The sequence below is a fragment of the Nematolebias whitei genome, unplaced genomic scaffold (assembly GCF_014905685.2).
Source record: "Nematolebias whitei isolate Nwh7 unplaced genomic scaffold, NemWhi1 Nwh_scaf_164, whole genome shotgun sequence".
Classification (NCBI taxonomy): Eukaryota; Metazoa; Chordata; class Actinopteri; order Cyprinodontiformes; family Rivulidae; genus Nematolebias; species Nematolebias whitei.
Window position 1 is genome coordinate 19,567 of NW_023618709.1, and position 14,014 is coordinate 33,580.

Here is a 14,014-nt window from a genome sequence, read left to right on the forward strand (position 1 = left end):
ATGCCATACAGCTATTACTACGCTGCTGCCATCAAGTGGCTGAAAGTGGTACTGCTATTTTTTTTTTTCAGACAGAATGAATGAAAACGGTCATATCTCAGCCAAAAAATAGTTTATAAATATGGGAAATACCCATAAATATGTCGCTGCGGCCTATAAGGTGGAGGGCATGTAAATTATGCAAAAAAACAGACTTATCGGCCGAAAAATACGGTAACAAAACAGGAAATATCCTGTGTTCAGCCACATATTTGTGTATTTTCCTTACAGTTGCACCTTTTATTTTGATTTGGTGTTTTTTCTTCATCACATGGAAACGTTATTCTCAGCTATCCACATTTAAATGTTTGGTTTTGGACCTCACATCACATTTTGTAACCATAAGATTCAATCTAAGCTCTTATTTTGCTCATTTTCATCTTATTGAAAAACTGCAGATGAAACTGTGCCCCCTCAGCAGGATTTCTGATGCTTCGTTCACGACATCGCTGGTCAGATTGAAATAATCTGAACAAAATCTGCTTTTTACCCTCTCCTGACCCTGATTGTTGGTCACAAGCTTCTAGACGAACAAGCTGTTGCTGGGATTTTCTCCTCACAGTCTAAATCCAGTCTAAAAATATTTACTAACCGAAGCCCAGCTCACTAGTCTTTCTGTAGCCCCCCCCCCCAGACTTCTTACCCTCAGCAGCTTGGATGTGGTACCCCAGTCCTCGGCCAGCCTTCACCTCCAGCAGCTGCATGGTCCTGTCCAGCAGGCCATGAATCACCTCAAATCCTGGACTTTTGTTGTAGTAGACGGCACAGAAACGCCGACTGTTCCTCGCCCCGACGTCTGGGGGGTGGAATTAACAGCAGTGACTTATTAACATAAAGCTAGAAAATATTAGATCAAAATGAAGTCTTTTGTTTTATTTACTACAAATGTTGATGGAAAAATAAATAAAAAAGATGCTTGTAGTTATATATATCCTAAAATGATTTTACTATATTTAGGATATTTGTGTGTGAATATTAACATTTTAATCTAATCTAATTTCTAAACACTAAATCAGTAGGTTTTTAGTCCAGTGTGAATATGATTGCATTGCTTGGATAATGCATCCAATAATTATAATGATGGTGCAGTTGTTAAGGCAGCAGAACCCCAAACTGTGTCCATCCCATGGAGATGCCAACCTTTGGTCTGGTCCTTCAGCACCACGTCTGAGATCTCGAACAGTTTGAGGGGAAGGGGCATCTTCCTGTTGGCAGCTACAGTTTTCAGCAGGCCCGGCAGCAGCATGGTGCGCGCCACCTGGGGGACAAACACTGCTGTCAGGTTGGAGGCAAGGCTGCAGAGCGTCAGCGCCCTCACGTGGTACAAGTCTCGTTTGTTAGACTTTGAAAAACAACTACTCCATATTGTTGATCTGTTTGAACAAGGAACATTAAATCATCAGTAAAAGAACATTTCATGTGAAGCGTTTAAACTGAAGGCTGCAGACGTCACCTTACAGTTACAGATATTTACATGTCTGCAGCGTCTGTGAGCTGCTTAGAACGAGGCTGTAAAATATAACTGAGGGTGCAGCACAAGTGAAGTGTTTCTAACTGCTGGAATCAGCTCTTTTCAGATCATTGTAAAATAAGAAATTGCTTTTTGATTATTGGATCGAGGAATCAGAGCTCTACATTTTCCAACTGTGAAGACTGACTGGTTCTCTCTGTGAAAAACTTATTTAAACGTTTAATATTTACTCCATTTAAGGTTTTATTTAGCTCCAGGTGTGCTGAAAGGTTTTGATGTCATTTAGATATTAGGAAATAACAGAGTACTTTATTGGCTCTTCATTTTATTTATTTTATTTATTTCCATCAGACTCTTAAACAACAAACTGATCTCATCACTTGATTGAACCAGTCTGCTCCTTTCTTTGCTGCTATCACTTCCTTACACACATTGACTTTTGGTTTTCACCCACTTCTCAGTATTTTACTTGCTCTGCTCATTGTGGACAGCAAAGAAAGAACTGAATTGCTCAGGGAAACATGTTTCCCGGTACACGGTAGAAACAATGACATTTAGCCTACTATAGAGATCTGTATTCTACCGGCTAACTGCAGTACTGCTGTGTCTGATGTAAAATCAGAGTATAAAATCAGAGTTGTTAGATTTAATAGGTACTTTTTTGAGTTGAAAACTGTACGTAAGTGGTGTTAAAGTATTTTCTTCGAGAGCTAAGTAGCGAAGCTACAAGCTAACTACGACCGGCTTGCCATAGTGTTACTGTATTCAGATGCATGCGCCAAACGCTGTGTTCCGTCGAAAGTTAAAGTAAGTGTTGGTCAGCTTTAGAGAAACCTGCTCTCTGATCTATGAAAAGAACGCTGTGTTGTGTGATGTTACTGCGAGACCCTCTGGTCAAAGCCACAGGGGAAACTGGTCACCATTTTGTGTCAGCTCTCAAAGTGGAAGGAAACGCCCACTAGAGGGTTGGAGGGTGAAGTGTTTCAGTATAAAATGCTGCTCTGTTGCTGTTCATTTCTTCAGTGAGAATACTGGAAACTGTTAAGAGTTAACAACATATTATTTTGTTTAAAACATATGGCTAAAACTACATTTGATATATTTTGCACTGTTTTGCACTACAAGAAAGAAGCCTAATACTTGATTTGTTTTTTTATTTAGTAGTGGAATTTTGTTGATTGAGATTATTTTGTGGTATAGCAGTTTTCAAAATAAATGATGGCAAAAGGACACCCTATGGTTTTTTTTCCATTCCTAGTGCAAGTTTTATACCAAAAACGTATTGTGATATATATCGTTACCGCCACCCATCACAATAGATATCGTGATATGAATTTTATGCCATATCGTACATCCCTAGTAAAGACTGAATCCTGATTACCGTACTTTCCGCCGTACCCATTGCATCGCTGTATAAGTCACATCAGTCCAAAAATGTCTAATAAAGTGAAAAAAAACAAATGTGTTGCTTCGCTGTATAAATCATATCTATTATGCGTCACTGCTGACACGTCGCGTTCGTTATGCGTCACTGCTGGGCCGGTGCTGTTCCAAAAACTGATTGGCTGCCAAATGGCAGCCACGGGAGAGTGCACGGGAGGACTTTAACAAGAATTTTACAACATTAGCATTTAAAAACAATTATGTGTTTGCTCGAAATTATAGAAAATGTGTGTCTCAGTTGAACTTTTCCTTAATAAATGCACTTTAACGGTCAAATGAGCTGCATTTCATAAGCCGATTTGTGGAAGCGTGCAGAGGGATGACTCGCTGTGCATTTTTTCAAAATTTAACAAGATATACACCTAAAAACAATTATTTGTTTGCTCAACATTATAGTAAAGGTGCGTCTCAGTTGAACTTTTCCTGAATAAATGCACTTTAATGGTCAAATCAGCTGCATTTCGCCTGGGCAGCGCGACGAAATGCAGCTGATTTGACGTTTGCTCCAGGAGTTCTGGAACGAGAAGAAGGTGGTGTTGGATGGCAAGCAAAGTGTCTCATTAATAGGTAAAAGTGTCTATTAATGAGACACTTAGCTTGCTATATTAGTTTAGGGCCCTCTAGTGGCTGAAAATGGTAGTGTTCAATATTTTCCATGTCAGAATGAATGAAATTGTCAGATCTCAGCCAAAAATTGGGTTATAAATATGGGAAAAAACATAAATAAGTTGCTTCGCTGTATAAGTCACAGGCAAGCTAATTTATGCAAAAATGTGTTACTTATACAGCAAAATCTAAAGTATGCATCACCTGAAACTCTGCAGTCTTGGGGTTGGAAATATGAGCCGCTCTAGTCTCGGAGATCTTTTTCCCAAGCTTGTCAGCAATATCCTCTTGAGAACACTACAGGGAGCGAGGAGGGACAAGTTTGTCGTGTACTAAGACATTTAAAAAGAAACAGTGTTCTTTATGTGTGATTTGTGGTTTTCTCACCAGAGCAAAGTTGAGAGCCTCTGTAAAGCCAGCAGCTGCCAGGTCTTGCCTCAACAGTTCTGTCAGTTTGTTCAGAGGAAACTGGAAGCAAACCAAACATGGAAAATGAAACCTCGGTGGAAACGCAACACTTTCTGGCTCAGACTAATATGGAAGCAAATCAACGCACCTGGTTAGCTACAGTGTACGTGCGCGGCAGGGTGTGGGTGATGTTGTTGAAACCGTAAGCGATGGCAGCATCCTCCATGATGTCACAAGAGTGGATGACGTCTGAACGGGTCGGTGGGATCTCAACCTCGATCTCATCGTCGACGCCAGTTGCTTGGGAGAACAGGCACATCCTGGTCAGCAGCTGAGCTATCCTCTCAGTCGACTCACTGCCAGGAAAAACAAAAAACACTTGGCTTCAGTACAACGTGGGAATTTAAACTTTGCTGTTGTTGCATTGAAACTGAGCAGCTTAGGCGAACAAAAAACAGAACAATTGTCCTCAGTTATGAGGGTGTTGCTTTGGTTGGTTGTGGTGAAGAAAGAGTTGAGCCAAAACGCAAAGCTCTCAAGTTACACATCTGTGTATGAGCCAACCCTCACCTGTGGTCAGAAGGTTTGGATCATGAATGAGATCCTGGATACAAGCAGCCAAAAGAACTTCATTCACTTTGAGTAGAGCTTCTACTCCTTCACATCAAAATGAACTAGAATAATCACTGTGAAAAACCACATCATGTTGCTGCTGATCTGTTTCATGTTGCTGCTGATCTGTTTAAATGTTGATGTGTTCATGCGTGCACATCCGCTCACACAGACCCATGTTCATGTTTGTGCTGATGTTCAATGTTTTTATGTTATGAGTGCTTAGTGTATATTTCGTTGATGTTTTTCTTAGTTCATATCTTAGATGTTATTACTGGTTTTCTTATACATTTTATTGTTGGATGTAACTGGGACCCTGTGTACATAATTTCGCTCCCCCACATGTACCACATGAGGTGCGAATGACAAAGAATCTCTGACTCTCTGACTCTGACAAAATGAGTCAGGTGAGGTGGTTCAGGCAACTGATTAGGATGCCTCCCTTTAGAGGTTTTCTGGGCACGTTCCACTGGTCCGAGGCCCTAGTGAAGACCCGGAACTCCCTGGAAGGACTGTGTATCTTCTCTGATCTGGGAATGCCTTGGGGTTCCACAGGAGGAGCTGGAAAGGTCACTGGGACAGGGATGAGTGTTTCACTGCTGCACCTGTTGCCTCCATGACTCGACGACAGATGAGCAGCAGAAGATGAAGAATAACTGGATTCTGATGCATGCTCAATAATCCAGGTATACAATCCAACATTTTTCAGTAAGGTCATCTGGACAGTTTCTTTTTTTTTTGGTGCTGAAAAGTTTCACCTTCCATCCAGAAGGCTTCATCAGTCAAGGAAACACACAACACAAAACTGATTCTTCCCTCAACAGCTTACTCCAAAGTGGAACAAACCAGTTATGTTGGTGCTAAGATGGTTTCTTTGGTACACCCCTTCCTCTTGTGCCGGCCCTCTTCCTTGTCGACAGTCATGTCAAACTGGTTCAAAACTAAAGAACGTCCATGCTCAATAATCCAGGTATATACAATCCAACAATTTTCAGTCAGGTGAACTGTTTCAGCAAAAAAAAACAAAACAAAAAAAAAAAAAAACTGTCCAGATGACCTGACTGAAAATTATTCAGCTGGATGCAGAGTTTGGGACTTCTTCCATCATGAAATATTCCTGACAGCCAACACTTTGTAGTGGTTTATTACAGATGTAGCGAGTATCAAGAGTCCTGGCTGCAGCACAGTGAAGACAACTGTGGTCTCTGAACATTTAAAGCAGGACTGGTCACGTTATCCTCATGCTTCAGCTACAAATGTGAAGACATGGAAACAACAAAGCACAGATATGATGCCCATGGTGGTACAATCTAACGTGGCATGATGGAGAGTTGTGTCAGGGTGGGGCATGTAGCCATAATGGATGTAAGAGGTAGAATAGTTTTTGGGAAAGTGCTGCTGACACATGGAGCTTGATGAGAGCACAGAAGAACGTCTGGCAAATGTGGAAAACAGCAAAAATAACCTGTTTGGTGAAAACTAAGAATCTAGCAGCATCACGATAAATACTGAAGTACATTTTCAAAATTTGGCACATCCAGCCAGGTCCTGGTCGGTCTCTAGGTGGAGGAGAGGGAAACGAGAACATCATCCAGTATGAAGGGGGGTTGATAAAAACAAGATTGTCCTTACACATCTTACACATCTTCTGAATGGTAAACTACTGTCATGGATATGGTCTGCTGGACTTTCAACACAACTGATAACATTTTTTTCAACAAAGCAACAGGGTTCTGGAGAACCTTCATGCCCCACTGAGACGCACGCGGCAGGATACGTCATGGGTATGTTGTGCCTTTCTGTGTTGTCTCGGGAGAATGCTGAAGATCATTGGATTCATGATAGCAGGGTTTCTGCTTTTTGGCAACAACAGATACCTGTGTTATCGGCTATTAAGGAAGATGGCAGTAGCGGTTTCGGCCAAGACAAAGATGCCGAGCTTATGTGAAGGATCAGTTCATGCTTCGAGCTCTCAGACTCAGATGATTTACGAGCTCAACCTTAAGATGGAAGTGATTTATAAGAATCGTAGGCCACTTGCGGCTTTGGAACTCGCCAGCATGTTGGGATCGACTTTGGAGGAAGCTAATAAGCACGGACCAGCAGAAATCCCACATATCTGGCCTTTTTGGATATTGAAAGTACCAGCAGGACCCAAGGCTGACGAGAAATAACGGTCTGCCTGCACAAAAACCAACTGTGGCTTATCTGAATTCGACTTTTCCGTTCGGCCTTGAAGCAGGCCGACTTATCAAATTTCTCCTGGGGATGTGTGTAAACTAGGAAGGCTCCATCATCCTCCACAATCCCCGTCTTGTCGTAAAATACATATGAAATGTGTCTATAAATGTGCTTGCTGGTGGAGTTTTTTTGATGTCTTAAATTATGTCCTGCCCAGGACAAGGTGTGAAAAGATCTTTTTTTTAATACCCACTATCCTCATGGTCTTTCTCCTTTCCTATCTAAAGAATAAGGCGCCGCGCTCCTAGGAGCTGCAGCGACGTGCACTCCACCCATCTTTCGGACGACTACGGAATATAATTTCGCTGTATGTCGGTGCAATGATAATAAAGCTTATTCTGATTCTGAGCAACACAGCAGTGTGCAGCTGAACCAGGTGACTCCTAACAAAACTTCCAATTGGCAAATAAAGAAGTAGACCAAACTTGACTTTATTTACCGAGGTCAAAATAAATAATAAAATATCCTAAAGGCATGATTAGTAGCAGACCTACAGAATAAGATTAGATGAACAGTACAGACAGAAACTGTGAACACTGAGCACATCCAAACACTCACTTAATGCCAACTTTTCTGTTGATGAACTCAGCAGACAGCTTCTCCTTCCTGTAAGACAGTTCCTGCAGGAAAAACACAGGAAACAACAAAGCAGCTTTACAGTAGATTCAGATAAAATTATAAAAAAGATGCAGCTGGATGAACAGGAAAGTATAAGATGACAGTACTGGGTATAAGCACGTCTTGCCATCTGGGTGCACCACCTCACACTCCTCAACCCTGAAAAACAAAGAGAAGAAGCAAACATCAGCTTCACTTTCTGCCCTGCACAGATGTACACAACTTTTACAAAAAACAGAGTTTTTTTTATTTAAGTTTAAGAAAACATTGAACATCTTGAACACAAACTCTACAATCCAGACCCTGCAACTCTTCAACAAACGTACAGTGACGTCAGAGCAGCTCAGCAACACAAACAGAAATCTAACAAGAGTACAGCACACTATACGCCCAGAGACAATCTACAATACAGAAATGTACAGCAATGGCCTGGACAAGCAAAGACCTCAAATAAACTTTAACCTTGATGCTGGGATGATGAAGTGCACAACACTCCTTCCAGTAATGATGCATATGCAGCCTTCTCCATAAGTTTTTGAGAAGGCGGCTGGAGTAAATGTAAACATTGAACATACAGCAGATGTTCTGTACGGTGAAATTGTTGGTGAACTCAGACTGTTTCATCACTGATGAAAACGTCTTACCTGTATCACAGGCATGAAGAGAGTTATAAAGTCATGTGGCAGCTGTCAATCACAGTGTTTCCCCTACCATTATACAAGTGGGGTGCCCCACCCCGTCAACCGAATTGAACACCCCGCCTACCAAACCAAACTTGCCCCCCCCCCCCCCGCCCCCCCCGCACTGACATAGCACTAAGCTAGCAGCGAGAAATACAGGTTCTCTAGCTAAAAAGCTAAAGGAAGCACTCATGTTGCCTCTTCCCTCATGCTAAACGCCTCCTGCCCCCATTCAAAAACTGTTAGTACAAGCTGCGCTCAGACAAGTGTCTGTCCCCCCCCACCCCATCAACAAAAATAATGGATGAGATGAGCACCCCGCCATGGCAAGTTAACTAGGGGAAACACTAAATCAGTTGTGTAGAGGAGGGAGAACGAGAACTGTTCTGCATGTTTCATGTTTGTCTACTTTTTATTAGTTTTGTTTTCTCTACTTGGCTAATGCTTACTTTGTTTATTCAATTCAATTCATAAAGAGATGTTATAGATGCTGATGCTGTAGACAGGAAGGATCTCTTGTAAAGGTCCATCCCACAGTGGATCCTAAGAAACTGGCTGCAGATGCCGTCTGATCCGTCCACCCAGACTCGGCTGGCCTCTCAGTTCCCTCAGGCTGTAGGACCGCCCAAATGCCGGGCAGAACTCCTCCCAGAGCGATGGCCACTCCTCCCAGCAGTCTGCTGAGCTCCTCGTCGCTGCGGACAGCCAACTGTAGGTGCTGAGGGACGATCCTGTCCTTCTGCTGTCATGAGCCGTGTTTCCTGCTAATTCCAGGATCTCAGTGGTCAGGCACTCAAGCACAGCTGGCAGGTAGATGAGAATGCATCCACAGAACATCCTTTCAACTCATTTGAGATTTGGGGCTGTAGTTGAGATATTATTTGAGCTTTTGAGATGTTGATCTGCTGCTGTTGGTTGTAGAAAACTGCCTTGTTGCCATGTTTACGCATCATAACAAATGTCCAAAACTAAAAAAGTTTCAGTAAAAATCCTTCCAGCTGCACAGCATCTGATACCAGAGGAAACAATCATCCAAAAAAATGTGACTAACATCCAGAAAAAGAGGAATTAAAGTTTCCAAAAGCAAAATCTCAGGATGAAAGTAACACAGCTGCTCCAACATGCAGCCACCAGGAGCGGCGCAATCACATAAAGTTCATTTAATCATAAAGTTCAATCTAAATGTTATTCCTCTTCCATGTCTTTATATTTTAGAACTGTGAGCCCAGTTATTAGTTCCTATAGTCTGAAGCACAAATATCAAACTCAAAGCCTGCAGACCGTATTTTCTGGACTATAAGTCACTTTTTTTCATAGTTCGGCCAGTCCTGTGACGTACAGTCCAAAGCGACTTATAGATGTTTTTCTCCCTATTCTTGACGCAATTTTTGACTGACGCCTTAAATGTTCATTCATACCGACATGAACCAGAGTAAACATTACTATTTGCAGCCGCGAGGGGGCCCTCTAGGCTTTTGACAACTATATGTTGTTGCTCTACCACTGAACACCCTGCCCCCACCCCCAAAAAAACATTCACTTAGAGACAACTGAGAAAAAACTTGACAAGAAAGTGATGTGGAATGTGATTGGTGAATTTACCAGTAACTTGCTTGTTAGACTCGTTGGTTTGTTATGTTAATTCAATTCAATTCAAAAATACTTTATTAATCCCAAAGGGGAATACATTGTTGTTGTAGCTCATCATCCTGGTTTCATTAGAGTTGTTCTAGATGCTGATGGCTTTGGGCAGGAAGGATTTCTTGCAGCAATCCGTCCCACAACAGATTTGAAGGAACTGGCTGCAGATGCCGATCCGTCCACCCAGACCCAGCAGACCTCTCGTCTTCTTGGGCAGCAGGACTGCCTGAATGCCGGCAGAACTCCTCCTTGAGTAATGGCCTTGCAGCAGCTTGCCGAGCCCCTCGTCGCTGCAGACTCAACTGCAGGTGCCACAGGACGATCTCAGTCCTCCCGTCACAAGCCATATTTCCCACCACCTCCAAGATCTTGGCAGTCAGGCACTCGAGCATAGCCTCCAGGTAGATGGTAATGCATCCACGGCACCTCCTTTTCAACTCATTTGGAATATGGGCTGTAGTTGAGGTCTTATTTGAGCTTTTGAGATGTTAATCAGCTGATGTTAATCCCGGTTTTAGAAAACCACCTTGTTGTCATGGTTACGCATCATAACAAATGTCCAAATGTGAAAAAGGTTTCAGTAAAAATCCTTCCAGCAGCACAGCATCTGATACCAGAGGAAATAATTATCTGAAAAATGTGATTTACATCCAGAAAAATTTGTAATTAAAGTTTTCAAAAGCAAAATCTCAGAATGAATGTTTTAATTATTATTATTATTAATGTATTCATTAATGTATTAATGAATGGATTAATTAATTGTAATTAATCCTGTTCAAGATCCCAGGTATGTTCTATGTGTTATTATTTCAGATTAAATCTCTGTTCTTGCACTTTGTGAAATACACATCTAAATAAATGCGACCTACTCTCCGGAGCGACATACAGTTCAGAAAATACGGTAAATCTGGCCCCTGTAAACATTTGTTTCTCCCCTACAAAAAAATATTGATTTTCTCAGATTAGATTAGAATAAAAATGAGATTAAATTAAAATCTTAACTGCAGCTCATAGATCTAGTTATCACATCTGTTGAAATGATCCCTGATGGTTTTTATTTGACTCTCGTCTTTTTCATTGCAAATACAGAAGAAAAGTTAACTTTGCCAGAAACGTTTCTTTCATAGAATTAAATAAGAAAGGTGCTGCGTCAAACCACATTTCACAGAATAACTTCAGCTCAGTAAAAGTGGGTCTAAAGATTACGTAGTATTTTTATTTCATTTCTGTGTGTACTTGATGTGTGAAAATTATGATGTGGAGATTTGAGTATTTTAAACTGTAAATATCATGTAATGTCTGTAAATAATATAGGCAGACATCTTGTTATCAGTTCTCAGGGATTGTACTTAATCTCATTAATCTGGTCTCTCTCTGAATGATTCGTATCACGTCACACTGAATATGTGCAGAAGTTGCTGCTTATTGCCATATTTTGTTGCTGCGGGTGTGTGCACGTGTGCGCTGTGGGATGAAGAGGACTGTACAACATTGATATTAGGAAGTAGCTGTAGTTCATTTAGCGATTTAGTGACATTAGTTTCTTAATCATCTTTGTTTTTTCATGGTAGTAAATTGTACTTTTATAATATTTTATCTGGTGTAGTTGATTTAGTATGTAGAATAGTCACTGGTTACTGAGGTTTATGAAGACAACATTGCTCAGGGTAGTCTGATTTGTTACTACATAAAGCTTAATGAGTTATTGCAGGACAAGAGAAAGTTTGCAGACGGACAGAGACTATGCCACAATACGTCCTGCCTTCAACGGGAGCATGACAACACCATACGGAAAAACCAAATCTTTGTAGCTAAAGTCTTTAGAGGACTTGCAGCAATTCAATGTAACATCTGATGAACACCTGCTTTATGTTTTACTGTAGAGTTTGGTGGAAAGTCAAATGTTTTTCTGTCCTATTTAACAAAAGGCAAATTGGTTCTTCTCATCCTGAGCATTTCATTGTACTGTTAACCTTGAGTTAACCTTGTGTTAATCTTGCATATGACAAATAAACAACTTGAAAGCAATGCAATAAAATAAAAGTTTTAAAAACACAGTATTTTATAACCTGGGTAATCATTTTTAAAACATCCAATCTAAATCTACAGGCTTCAGGAAGGAGTCGTTTGACTGGGACTTACGTGAAACGCTGGGCACAGTACTCGCTGAACATGGTCACCATCATGTCCAGCACGATCTTTGCCTGCAGGAAACGGTCAAGTTTCAGTCACTGTCTCACGACAACGTTTTCGTTTTATGACTGGGGCGTACCTTGGTCAGGTCGGTGGCTGTGCACTCAACAAAGACGTTCCTCGTCTTTAAGGAGATTTTTGAATGATCCCCTGAAGAGATGCAGATAATACCATTAACTGATTGAGAGGTGACGTTTTGGCTTTTACATTTCAAACTGAATACTCTGGCACACTCTCTGTAAAAGACTCCACACAGTTTGTTCAATAAATAAATACTGAAAGTGTGAAAGCAAGGAGACAGCACAAACACTGAGCACACTCACCGTTGATGATGGGAGGCATGGACAGGACGACGCCGTTACTGTCATAGATGACGGGGTACACAGGCTTGTCTTCAATAATGTGCAGGTAATGTCTCAAGTGGCTGTCTGTCTGTGGAAACAACAGCAGTGGGTCAGCAGAAGCAGCTCGGTGGACCAACATGCCCCCAGTCAGCTACTCACCTTGTAGAGGCTCATGAGCTGGGCTGCAGTGTATTCTCTGGTCTGGTTGAGTGGCTTGAAGCAGATGTCTGCGGGAGGTTTGGCCGTGTACGTGAAGGGCCCGGAGATGGTGTCCAGGTCGTGGGTTCCGATGGCCACCAGGCTCCTCTTCCTGCAAGAACAAAGTTGTTTTCCAATTGAATTCACTCAGAAGATATCCAGATAAACAATGACTCCTGTACGTTTTCTGTTATGTTTAGGTGGTGGTAGAGTTCATTCAAGCATCAACACTGTAGTTGATACATACAACTTGTTCATTTGGTAAAAGAAGTAAAGTTCAAAGACAAACTTAACCCACAAAAACACCTGGGGAGCGCAGCTACAACCGGACTGCCGAGAAGCTGCTGCTGGTACGAACTGCTGTCAGCAGCATTTTAATACTGTATTTTCCGGCGTAGAAGTCGCGTTTATTATGCGTCACCGCTGACCCGTGGCGTTTATTATGCATTTATTTAATGGTAAAAACAGCTTCATTTTGCCTGGGCGGCATCATCCATCCATCCATCCATCGCAGCCAGAGCCACTAACTCTCCAGCGTTCCTCCACCTGCACCAGCTGAGTGAAGCGAGCACGCACAGGAGGACTTGCTGTTGCAGTTCTTCGAAATTTAAAGCATCAGTCTAAAACTGCGTTATGAATATGGAAACAATGTATACAAGTCACTTTGGCATATAAGACACAGGTAGGGCTGGGTACCTTTCTAAAAAAATCGGTATCGGTACCGGTGTCGGTTCCTGGACGGTTCTTTTTTCGGTACCAATTTTGTAATTACTATTAATTCTAACAAGAATAAAATTACGTTACACATTACAGTACAAATTGTGAGTTTTATTTTTTAACTTTGGTATTTTTCTATTCCAAGCAGTTTTCTTACATAAAAACAAACAAATAATTTCCAGGTCAAAAGACCAGTTACAAACCAGTGACACGTCAGTGTCAAATGTTCACTGCTACACACTGAGGACCTTTTCACTGAACAGTTTTTCTTCAGAAACATCAACATGTCTGTTTTCTCTGGACACAAACAAGCCCGCTCCAGACTGATGGTGTCTCCAGAACATGTTCACTCTGAGGCTGTAGATGATGATTGTTGCACACACAGATCCCTGGTTGTCAGTTTGACATAGTGTCCCTCACATTCCACCAGCAGGTCACTGGATTCAATGAGGTTAGGGTTGATGCAGACTTCTGCACCTCTGTGTCTCTGCCTGAATCTTCTCTGTGGATCTCTGGGGTTTAGGGCTCTGATCATCTCCCTAATTGACATGAGAACAAAACATCAACAATAACATGGTTGTGTTATTATTGATCAAAAAACATTATCTAGGCTGAGAGAGAAAAGTTTAACTGGTCAACAACATCCTTTAAAGTTTAATTTACCTCCAACATGCAGCTCCACTGTAGAAAAAGGCAGCAAACTTTTAACAACAAAGTCTGATTGTCCTGTGGCCTCCACCTCACTTTTCTGTCTGTCCTCACATCTGGGTCAGAACCTCCTGTGCGGAGAGCATTAACATAAA

At 41.6% G+C, this 14,014-nt stretch overlaps 1 protein-coding gene across 1 annotated transcript in view; it reads right to left on the reverse strand.

Moving 5' to 3' along the window:
• LOC119429239 (phenylalanine--tRNA ligase beta subunit-like) overlaps nucleotides 1–12,606 on the reverse strand; it is a gene marked incomplete at its 5' end in the record, with an annotated part of 29,440 nt that extends 16,834 nt beyond the window's left edge. The window contains 11 exons of the mRNA XM_037696909.1: nucleotides 683–835; nucleotides 1,180–1,297; nucleotides 3,764–3,856; nucleotides 3,947–4,027; nucleotides 4,116–4,323; nucleotides 7,379–7,440; nucleotides 7,546–7,597; nucleotides 11,902–11,963; nucleotides 12,032–12,102; nucleotides 12,276–12,384; nucleotides 12,456–12,606. Coding sequence (XP_037552837.1) covers nucleotides 683–835; nucleotides 1,180–1,297; nucleotides 3,764–3,856; nucleotides 3,947–4,027; nucleotides 4,116–4,323; nucleotides 7,379–7,440; nucleotides 7,546–7,597; nucleotides 11,902–11,963; nucleotides 12,032–12,102; nucleotides 12,276–12,384; nucleotides 12,456–12,606 — 1,160 coding nt within the window. The remainder of the gene's footprint in view (nucleotides 1–682; nucleotides 836–1,179; nucleotides 1,298–3,763; nucleotides 3,857–3,946; nucleotides 4,028–4,115; nucleotides 4,324–7,378; nucleotides 7,441–7,545; nucleotides 7,598–11,901; nucleotides 11,964–12,031; nucleotides 12,103–12,275; nucleotides 12,385–12,455) is intronic.
• Between the last annotated feature and the right edge of the window lie 1,408 nt (nucleotides 12,607–14,014).